Here is a 12,039-nt window from a genome sequence, read left to right as displayed (position 1 = left end):
AAGCAAAATGGTGTGCAAATTATGGCAGGAGGGAGACACTGCACTATTAATGGAATTGAAATGCGTGTCCCAAAGAAAAGATAAAGCAGCAAAGTTCTCACAGTAAATGACATTGACAGTATGAATAAATTTTATTACACAGCAGTTTCTGCATTGCTTTACAAGAAAATAACAAATTTGCATGTGCTTCACAGCTTATGGTGTACAGAATTGGACTTCAGATTTAGCAAAGAAACTGACAAGAGGGTGGTTGTGTTTGGATAATTAGGGTACAGGCTGAATAGTGATGTGGTTTGAGTTGCCAGCTATCTTGCACTAAAACCATTTGTCCTGGTTGCCATTCATAGGAGAGATGTTGAAATTATGGATCTCAGTGTCATTCATTAAAACAGAATTGTACAAGATAGTGCATAATCAATGAGTCTGGTGGTAAAGGAAGTGGCTGGGCCAAATCAATTTTTTTCCTTTATTCTTGCCTTTTGCATTTGACAAGAGCTGAGAACTACATTCATTACATTGGATATGAATTGAATGCAGCAGGCACATACAATAATTTTGTTGTATGATTAATAATTTTTGAGTGCTAAACATCAAGAAAACATTGGAAACATAAATTGTTATCGCACCACACACGTTATGTAAAGAGGCCCTTGGGCATTAGTTTTTCATAAGTTAATTCTACAGCCATGAACAAGAGTCTTAGTCCCCCCCTTATTTTGGGTCATATACACAAAACACCTACAGTGTGGCAGCCTGTTCTTCTCCACACTCTTCTTTCACAATTCTCAAGAAGAGTGCTGTTTCAGTGGTACTATTTTAGTGATTTTTGTCTGGTTACTGAAGGTGATGTCTCCTGCATAAAGACCCACCAACCTGAACAGCTATAGTGTGACAGAGCTGACACCTTCAGCTACATCACCTTCCTGTCCTTTCTCCAATCCCCATTCCATACTCTTGTCAACGCATTGTGGATTATTGTTTCGTGTGTTATACTTTTTGCAAAACGTTACTTATATGTGATGTTTCACAGATATAATTAATTTTTAGATTCTGTAATTTTGTCTTTAATGCTTACACATTTTATGTAACTACAGGAAACAAATTTACATTAGAATAGCTTGCTAGCAACAATTAAAAACAAATTGTTAGCCAGTGTGTGACTGGGACTGTGTGTTGCGCGTGCCTGTCCATCCTATCCTGAGGCCTTGCTCCTCAGTTCAAATTCGTGTAATAGCAGTGATGTGATCCTTTTACAGTAACAAAGCATGACAAAAAGTGCCGCAGCACTCTGTTACGTGAGAGTAGCAAAAGTTTAAAAGGTTCAAAATGTTTTCCAAGGTCAGAAGTATTAAACAAGCCAGAATGAGGTCCATGAGAAACTGGCAGTTTCGATAGGCTCCACAGAGGCTTTGTACAATGATGGTAATGGAAGGCAACTGTAGTATGATCATCTCAAGTTCAAGTGAATGGCAGCACCTTGAAATTATATAATTGTACTGAACACACAACTTTGTGCCTCTAATGTATCCTCCTTACATTCTTGATTTCATTTCTAAGTCAGCGCATGATTATAGGAGTTAGCACGACATTTTGCTGCTCCCCCATTGGAAGTCTCTTAAAACACTTGAGTTTCATATCTAGAGCTCAAATTTTGTACAGTTCTATTCAGTAGGGAAAATGTTTGCAAGATTTCTTTCAAATTAGGACCACTGTTCCACTATTTAGTGAACCACATTCAACCCTTTGACTCCATCAGCAATTTTTATCTTCAAACTTCTGCTGTGGTTTCGGGGGTATTTCAACAGAGTGTGGCTGTTCTGAGACGGAATAGCTAATGAGTGAAAGTTTGTCTATTATTAGAGACCATAAAGGTTGCAATGTACAAACTGATATGTATTTTCTACTAACACACAAATTCTGAGTCAGTTGCTACCTTCGCCTTACATGTCTAATTACGGTTATATCTTTTATTGGTTGCTGATTTTATGTACTTAGTCACATGCAATGATGATGGTTAACATTCACAACAATCCTCACCACAATCCACGGTTGTCACTTGCCAACGCGGTTGACACGAAATGCCTAATTCGGCACTTGTCACTTTTGGTTTCATATCACCTGTGAATCGGTATTGATGAGGGTGAACCCCACGACAATCAGGGGGACGTGCTCATTTGTTGTCATCTGGTGAATTTACCATTTACTACTCACTCGACCACCATTATTGCCTGTCTCTCCAGTGCTACAGCTCACTCGGCACTAGTCTCTCTGCCTCCAGCAGCGCTCGACAATACACTCCTGTCTGCTATTGACCTGGGTGTTGGACAACAGTCTGTTGCTCCGCTTAAAATTCGATAGTTTTGTGAAACACAGGTGGAAATATCATTGACTTGTATCATCTTAAATACTCTTGTATTTGAACAGGCTTGCAAAAAGTTCTCAAACATTTACGTATACTATATACAAATATTAATGATGCTTTTTAAGTAAAGGTAACATTCCAAGAAATGGAAATGTTGTCCTTCAAAAACTTTGATTCTGAACCCAGCTCAGTATTTTATTTGATTGGCAAACAGTAATGATTTACTACATAGATGGCAAATGAGAAATTAGAGTGCTGTTCAAAAGTTAAAATACTGGGTAATAACATTAGCAGCTTTTAATCAACTTTAGAACAGGGTGCCATTCGGGTGAAGTAATAGGCAAAATTAATGGAGACTGAATGTCTATCAATTGAAATGAATAATACTAAATGGACTGATTGGGTTCAAATTAATGATATGGATATAATAGAGGGAAACATTCCACGTGGGAAAAATATATCTAAAAACAAAGATGATGTGACTTACCAAACGAAAGTGCTGGCAGGTCGATAGACACACACACAAACATACACACAAAATTCAAGCTTTCGCAACCAATGGTTGCTTCATCAGGAAAGAGGGAAGGAGAGGGAAAGACAAAAGGATGTGGGTTTTAAGGGAGAGGGTAAGGAGTCATTCCAATCCTGGGAGTGGAAAGGCCTACCTTAGGGGGGGGGAAAAAGGACAGGTATACACTCGTGTACGCTCACACACACACACACACACACACACACACACACACACACAAAAAATCCAACCGCACATACACAGACACAAGCAGACAATGTCTGCTTGTGTCTGTGTATGTGCGGTTGGATATGAGTGCGAGTGTATACCTGTCCTTTTTTCTCCCCTAAGGTAAGTCTTTCCGTTCCCGGGATTGGAATGACTCGTTACCCTCTCCCTTAAAACACACATCCTTTCGTCTTTCCCTCTCCTTCCAACCGTTAGTTGCGAAAACTTGAATTTTGTGTGTTTGTTTGTGTTTGTTTGTGTGTCTATCGACCTGCCAGCGCTTTCGTTTGGTAAGTCACATCATCTTTGTTTTTAGATATAAATGGACTGAATGTTAGACAATAAATTAAAGCGGCGAAACCCGTTGTGGAGATAGTACCAACATGTCGCTAGATGGTGAGAAGAGCGAAAGTTCGATAATTGGACTAAATTGTGACTGTGATCTTCTATTTATGTATTAGCTGGTGATGTTACATATGACCAGGCTAGAATATATTGCAGTCCATATTTTTCGGACACAGTTTTAATCTGCCAGGAAGTTGCAAAAAAATGTCATGTTCCCAACAGTGGGAGTCAGTCTGTACCATATACTTTTGCTTTTTAGGAGTGTCTACCATGTTTAAACTGCAGTTTGCCTGAATCCATTTGTATTGTAATTGAATTGACTTTAAAATTAGACAAAAATTCAACAGTAGTATTCATTTCTGCAGGAGACTGTAAAAGTCTAGATAGGGGCTGGTGGCACATGTGGTTCATGCTGCAGTGTTGCCAACACTCATCATGATGTATGGTGGAAATGTGTGTGTCAGATGCTAGTTCTAGGCAACTGATGAGTGGTGGGTAGACAATATGTTTGGAAATAAGATCATTGTAACATTCTCCAAAATCTGATACGTATTCGGACAGAAAAATCTGTTCTCAGATCCCACAGTAACCACAGCCTCAAAAATAGCCACGCATTTGTAATAGCTAGCTGAATATTTGTGACAGTGAAGATAGATTCCACAACTTTGCTATTATGATTATTAATACTTTGTCAATAAAACAATTTGTAATTTTGACTAGTCAGAATATTTTAAAAATATTTTTTCTCTGGAAGGCTTTTGGAAAAAGGGGTGCCTTAAGATTGTTACCATACTCGGGTAAATACGTTATCTGTGCAGGTTTTCATTAATTTCTGCCAGTGCAGAAGCTTTTTATTTATCTTGGTGCATTGTAGTATTCTGACTTGCTGTTAGAAAATTACTTTTTTAATATTCCACGATTAAGTTGAGTGCTCATGGAGTTACGTTAATAGTGGTGAACTACTACTGTATTTCGGTATTGAGAAAATATTCTTGCATAGTATTAAACAGAAGCAGTTGGAATAGTGGGTTGTTCGTTTTATTGAAAATCTTGTAATTTAAAGTACAAAGCTTGACGAAATTTGAAGTTAGGTGCTTCGGAAATTTTTTTTTGTGAAACCTACTTTCCAAAATAATCCATGAACTTACTCCATTGATTTTTAAGTTCTTTATGGGCACTGCTTTACTTTATCTCTGATTTTAATGAAAGCATCATAATTGTTTCACAAAACAAGAAGTTCTAGGTTACAGTAGATGTTTTCTTAAATTCTTAATGTGATAGGATGTATTTGTTACTTCATGTTTGAAGCTTGAGAGTTTTGGGTGGCAGTTCTGTTAACAACTCACATAATGTTCTTTGTATTATAAGTGAAGCTAATACAGCAATGATTTTCTAAGTAATAGGGGAAATTTATGGAATACGTCAACTCACCTAGGCCTCCCAACTCGACTATCAGATTTCGTTGTAATTTTGTTTCAACATTCGCACATGTCCCTGATGACCATTGGTAAAGTTTAACATGTGTCAAAGCAATACGAGCCAAAATAGTCACTTATTTGACTACACGCACAAGCTTGCACAGAGAGTATGAATTTCCAGAGAGTTTGAGTCGTTATGTCTCGTGCAATATTCTATTGAAAGACTGCAAATTTGGCCACCTTCAACTGAATGCATTCTCTTAAGAATAATAACGGGATTTTGAGCTATATTCGGCCAGAAAATATTTGGCAAAATGCCTGTAAAATCAACACCCAAAAAATATTCAAACTTAGTTTTCTTTTATCTCAGGGCTAAAGGTATTAAGAATGTGAAACTCAACATGTAGTAACTTGAAAATGCAAGGTTCTGAAATATAAAGTTTCGTATGTGTACCAATTTCCAATGCTGAATAAGTGCAAAGTAAAGATAAGAAATGCAGATTTTCTACCTGATTTTGCAAAAAAACTGTTCTGTGAAACATATCAAACTGGGCTCATGGAAAAACACTATGCTCTTAACTGCAAGAAAGTAATTTGATTGTCCAATAAGGGCCAACAGTTCTGAGTAATTTGAATCAGTTGTGTGTGATAATAGTGGCACAAAAAGCATAAACTTCAAGATTTTTTATCTTGTAATCACATGCTGAACATGAGACTTAACACACAGTAGCTCTGTAGCACAAGGATGTGGAATACAAAATTTCATTCACCTACTCCCAAGAGTCTACAGATTTGATGATTTTCATGAAAAGTTGAAAATAGGGTATATTAAACATTTTTACAAATACCATTTTTTGTTTAAGCTTCAAACCAGTCTCACTTGAATCAACCCCAGGGCATTGGATTTAGTTTCCAACATTTGCTAAAAATGCTTCATAAATTGAGGGAAAGTAACCAGAAAAAATTGCACTGCAAATAAAGCTTTTACTTTGGCATGGTAAATGTGAAACTCTGGACAAAACAACTTAGCAACCTAAGGTATTCCATATAAAAAATTGCTCGTGTACAGCTTTTAAAATTTCTACAAAATCAGTTCAAATTAAAAACGTGGTTTTTGTAAAAGTTACAAAAAGATAACATGTAAACTATTTTTAGAGAACTTGTTTTCCATAACTGATCTACAACTAATCAGTTGGAAAGAGCATGTTTTCAGGCGTTCACAATATCACATTAGAATGTCCACTGTGCACTAACAATACATAAAAATGATGGTTAAATTTTAGGGACTGTACCATTGGAACAAGCTGCATTGCAGCAACCTGTTGTCCACATCTGTGTGTGTGGTTCTTATTTTTAAATTGGTGAGTAATATCTTGCCATATTGCATTGGTGCATGATGCCATTGGCACTACCAGTTCAAGAACATGAACTGGCAACCCCATTGCCATGTTGGTAACACAAGGTAGCTGTGCAATACCAGCCACAGTTCGGTTCTTCATCCTAGTTGCCTAGCCCTTATTTTGATTTCTTAATTTGGTATCCCAGTTGTCGTGGTGCTACCTGTCTGTGTGTTGAGCCATTTATTAAGTACTTTATCACAGATTGTCAAATCTGTAGGAGTATCTCAAAGAGGTTGCAAGGAAAAAGTAAAGTGAATTTTGGTTTTAAACTTCTCAGCATTGCAGTTTACATTTTTTGAGATTTTTACCTATTTTTTTGCAATCAAATTTCTGGAAATTGATACTGCCAGCCAGATGATACTGAAGAATCACGGTGGGACAAACGCAGTATAGTGAGGTGAGGTGTTACTTTTCAGTATACAAATAAAATGAACGACATGGTCAAAGAGTTTTTGAAATGTAGCTTGTTGCTATGGTACATTGCCTTAAATTTGCCCATTTTTGGGTGTTTGTGCACATTTCAAAACCATGATTTTCTGGATGCTTGAAAACATGCTCTCTCCAACTGTGATTAGTTTGAAATCTGCTATGGAAAACAATTTTCTAAAAGCAAATTGATAGGTTTTTTGCAATATTTATGAAAATGTTTTGAACTAATTTTGTAGAACTTTGGACAGTAATATGTGAATGGTTTGCATTGGGAAATCTAATGTTGCTAAGTTGTTGTTGTCTAAAGTTTCACATTTACCATGCCTTTAATCGAAGATATGTAAGAAGCCAAAGTAAAAACTGTTTTGGAAGTGTGATTTTTTTCCTGCTTCTTCGCCACAATTTATGTAGCTTTGTTAGCACCAGTTGGAAAGTAAACCCATTGTCAAGGGTGGCTTAAGTGTTGTTTCAAATGACTGGTTTTGAAGCTTTTTTAAGAAAATGGTATCCATAAAAGAAGTCAAATATATCTTAGTTTTACTATTGACAAAAATCATGTTAATGACAAATTTGTATACTACTGGAAAATAGGGAGTTAATGAAATTTGGTATCCCACATCATTGTGCCACAACAATGGTGTATGAAGTTAAATGTTTAGTTTGCATTTACTCTGAGATACAAGAATCCCAACTTTGTTTCAAATTACCTAGCATTGTTAGCCCAAGCCAGATAATCAGATACTTTCTGTGGTTAAAACCATGGTCTTCCTAATGAACCCAGTTTGGAAAGTCTTATGGAACATAGGTTTCTTTGCAAAATCAGATGGAAAACATTTTTAATTTTTGTACAATATCTTAAACTTTTGCATTTAATTTATTCAGTATTTTAAGTAGTACATGAAACACTATACAGTATTTGGGAACCTTATGTTAGGTTACTACATGCCGAGGTTCATGTTTGTCATACCTTTAGTCCTTGATATACAAGAAGCCAAACTTTCAATTATAATTTTGCCAAAAAAATTCTTGATTGAATATGGCTCATAGATGGCCACTTTCATGTCTTTCAACAAAATATTACCAGAGGTTTAACAACTCAGTTACCAGAAATTCATGCCCAATTTGCTCAAAATCATGCATGGAGTGAAAACAGGTAACTGTATCTCAGCCAGTATTGCTTTGACAAATGTTAAACTTTACCAATGTTTGTCTGGAATGTGTGAATGTTCACAGTTTCATAAGGTCGAGCAGGAAAAGTGTTCAGAAATTAGGTGATTTGACATAGTGGCCCATAAGCTGTTTAAAGTGAATGCATTGATAAATGGTGTTCTGTGCTATTCTGTTCGTACCTTACCAGGCTTCTCATAAACACTCTTCAATAAATTCTCAGCATTGAAGAAGCAGTGAGGTAATTCATTAGTACTCTTCGTTTGTTCAAACATTTTTTGTTATTTAAATCATCTTCATTCCAGCATTTATATCAGAATGAATGACTAGAAAGTGGATACACACCAGAATTTGTTTCCAAAATATTCAACTATGTCTGGCAGCTACTCAAAAGGAAAATACTTTTGATCCTAAACATTTTGAAAAGTTGCAGGTGCCAGGCAACATATAAAATTAGCCACACGTGAAAAAAATGGCTGAGCATAGTATGCATGAACTTGATTCATTTAACTTGGTTGATATTCTGGGTAATTTAGTATTTGGAATATTTGGGAAACTAAAATAATCTGGTGAGTACTGAAGTAGTATTTGATACAGTACCACATACATAAAAATCTTGACAGATCTTTAAGTGAAAGACAAATTTAAGATTTTTGTGTGGGGAATTAAATTACAAAAGTAAAATTTTAATTTTCTGCATCTTTTGTGGTTATGAAAATAATTGTATTGTAAATAGTTTGTAACATATTTTATGGAATAAGATGTACCTTAATTTTTTAAAATATTTTTATCATTTTTATTACAATTCTTAGTTTATAAAACTTAACTGACCTTAAAATAAAACCCATGGAAATCTTCCCATTTTGGCCATTTTGCATTTAGTCCTTTATTTGCACATTTTTTTAGCTCCTTTACAAGCCTGCCAATTGCAAATGATTTTTTTTCTTGGTGGAGGGCTGAAATGCCACTCAGCCTCTGTTTCCATGTTCTTCTGCATATGCTTTACTTTAAATTTACAGTCTACATTTTTTTCCATTTTGAAACTAGCTACTAACACGGTTACGAATAACACACACAACATTTAAGTTCACTGGCGCCATAGATTGCAAAGAAGCATCTTACCCTAGATAGTTTTAGACGTTCATGATAGCAGGGTGGGAGGGTGATAAGTATAACAAGCTAGTGAATCTCCACAGTTCATGTTCGTTGTATCAGTGCACTGTTGGTGCCAGTTAAATCCAATGTTTCCAGATAGGTTTCCCATGACAGCAAATATAAGGCCTTTTTAAGACTGGTGGGAATTTGAAATCAAACACTGGACGCTTTAATTTTGAATGTCACCTGAGTTTTGGAGGCAATTTTTGAAACAAGTCTTACAGTTCATAAAATTTGGTAATTTCATGTAGATGACTCAAATGTTGTAAACAAATAGTAGGTTGAAGATTTTAGTAGTAACAGAAGTAAATGATTAGAAAAAGAATCACCAAAGTCAGCAGGAAAAGTTTACAACAATATTTTACATATTAATGTCTTCAGAATATTGGCGACACTGTTCATGTTTATACACATTAGCTGTAATAAACATGATTTAATGTTCATAGTTAACTAAATTCTTAGTCAGTAATGAAGGATTCAATAAAATGTTCTCCAGCTCCCAGCAATGTCAAGTGGTTAAAATGACAAGAGCATTTGTCAAAGCACTCCTTGGCAAGGGGAATGATTGCTGATAATTCACTGGTATGGCCTTACGTATTCTAGCTGCCAACTGATGTCGCCTTTACCCATGGTATACCATGTGTGGGCATATTTCTTCCACATTTGTAGGTGCATTGAACACGGAGGCAACCTATGGCGTGGGTGCTGATGTTGTGGAAGTCTCAGAACATTTAATAAATTACTAGTGCCATGAGGTTTTGCATTATTGTATAATGTATTGTAGGTTAATTTATGAGAAAATTAAGTATGCCATATAACATCATTTAATTGAATTAATTTCTTGCAGGTGATGTAAAGGGTATTGAAAATGAAGGAATGCCACAGTACAGAAATCCCTTTGAAAGGGGAAACTTATACATTAAGTTTGATGTACTGTTCCCAAGCAATAACTTTGCAAATGAAGTAACATTGAAGGTAAGGACACTAGTGTTTCTAGCTTAATAAACTTAGTCTGTCTGCTCACTGTGTCTAAAATATGCAGTTATTCTTATCATAATTACTGTGGTTCCACAATTACTTGGACTTAGGTTACCAAGAAGAAAAACTCTTGTGAATTTGTCCTGGAACTCTCAACCACAAAATTAGTTTAAAATGAAAATATTTGTTAGTCATGTCAAGCATAAAAAGCTTAGATTTAATCAGTTCTTTAGTTGAGTGATAATGGAATGAGTCAGACTAGCAGGAGGCCACAATAACATAGCCACGTTGAATGTCACACAGGTGCAAATTATAGCTGCCAGAATTTCATGGTTCAGTAGATTGTTTATAACTCAAGGGAAGGCTTCGTGGGTACCTCATTTTTTAGCTCTTTGTATTCTGGTCCCCAGAGTACATTTTTATTGTATTTTGTTTACAAGGTGGTAACTGTCAACTGAAGACAGTATGTTCAGAAACTAATAGATGATTACTTTTCTCAGGAACTGGAAAAATTGCTACCACCACGACCTACATTCCACATACCTCAAGGAGAGCACGTAGAAGAAGTTGATCTCAATGAGTATGATCCAAATGACCGCAGTTCGGGAGGATCAGGAAGACAAGAAGCCTATGCAAGTGATGACGATGAGTATGGTCCTGGTTCTGGAGGCATTCAATGTGCCCATCAATGAAGATCTCAAAAATGTCTATAGAATCAAATTGCCATTGCAGCAAAGTTGATTCTATTGTGACTTGATTGAAACTTTGTGTGCATGGTGTGATTGAGAAATGTTAATGTAAAATCTTATCAAATGAACTATGTACACACAGAATTTGGTGAACTGCCATCCATTAGGCAGTTTAATTAAATGTAACTCTTTTAAAAACTGCCTCTTTTGTTTAAAATACCAGTTTATTGTTCCACTTTGGGGTTTTTAGTCAATTTGAAATTCAGTTTTTACAATTTGTATGATTGGTCCATGGTATTGGATTATAGCAATTTTGGCATGTGGCAAATGCACATTCTCAAATTAGTAAGTGTAGAGTACATTAGAAAAAAAAATATTTGTGTAGGTAGTTATATCTGCAAACACTGAAGAAATAGTGTATAGACTTAAGCAGCTGAAGGAAGTAATTTCTTAATAGAATAAATCAGATTACTGCAACTGCTGAAGTCTCTCCATTAATTTTCAACATTGTCTGTTTTCTTATTTTATGAAATATGAGCATATCCCGACTTTAAGGGAAAATATAATCAGAATATTGAAATTTGCAGAAGTTTTGTAGGATGGCATTAAAGTTTTATGTGAGTAAAATTGATTCTTGGCTGTAATTTTGTTTCATTGATTCTATATTTGTCTCCATTCCTTGAAATATAAGCTCCTTCCATTAACGTTAGTTTACTTTTGCTTTAGAATAATTTGATGTCAATAAGATTGCATAATAATGATTATTGAGCCAACTTGAAATTAAGATTGTTTCAGTGTGCTTTGACAAGAGAATTGGATTATCTGTGCACTACTGAAAGCCACAAGTGGTACTTGGATTCAAATCCTAAAGCAAAAGAAGGTTAAATTAAGCAAATAAACTCTCATAGTTGTGGCAACAACACTAAACAATTTATGCGCTGGAAAATAAATGATCTGTAGTTGTTTAAATTTGGAAAAATGTGTAAGAACTGTGTGTTCATGCGATTGGCAGATTTTCACTTCACTTCACTTGTGACTGCCCATTATGGAAATGACTGTGCAACTGAACAAATTAAGAACAAAGTTGACTGCTTCAAAATGCAATCAATTTTAGTAAAGGGGTATAAACATGATGAAATTGAAGCTACTTAAACACTGACTTTGTTTTACAATTGCACAAAGTACTTTTCAGTGGAGTATTTTAATCGGTTACACATTACCCTAGGAAACTGTCCCCAAGATGTTTGTACTTCAGTATGTTACTGTGGGTGAGATGTGTACCCAACAAATCATACAGAAACTAATTGGTGGAAAGCAGTGAAGTTGGTGGGACAGTAGCAAGTCTGTTTTCTGGCAGAAA

At 35.5% G+C, this 12,039-nt stretch overlaps 1 protein-coding gene across 1 annotated transcript in view; it reads left to right on the top strand.

Moving 5' to 3' along the window:
- LOC124594936 (dnaJ homolog subfamily A member 2-like) overlaps window positions 1-11,323 on the top strand; it is a 34,389-nt gene extending 23,066 nt beyond the window's left edge. The window contains exons 7-8 of the mRNA XM_047133436.1: window positions 9,860-9,987; window positions 10,491-11,323. Of these exons, the coding sequence (XP_046989392.1) occupies window positions 9,860-9,987; window positions 10,491-10,682 (320 nt within the window). The 3' untranslated portion in view covers window positions 10,683-11,323. The remainder of the gene's footprint in view (window positions 1-9,859; window positions 9,988-10,490) is intronic.
- The last annotated feature ends 716 nt before the right edge of the window (window positions 11,324-12,039 follow it).

This window comes from Schistocerca americana, chromosome 2 (assembly GCF_021461395.2).
Source record: "Schistocerca americana isolate TAMUIC-IGC-003095 chromosome 2, iqSchAmer2.1, whole genome shotgun sequence".
NCBI lineage: Eukaryota > Metazoa > Arthropoda > Insecta > Orthoptera > Acrididae > Schistocerca > Schistocerca americana.
Note: the sequence above shows the minus strand (reverse complement) of the source record. Positions and strands in the feature narration are given on the sequence as shown.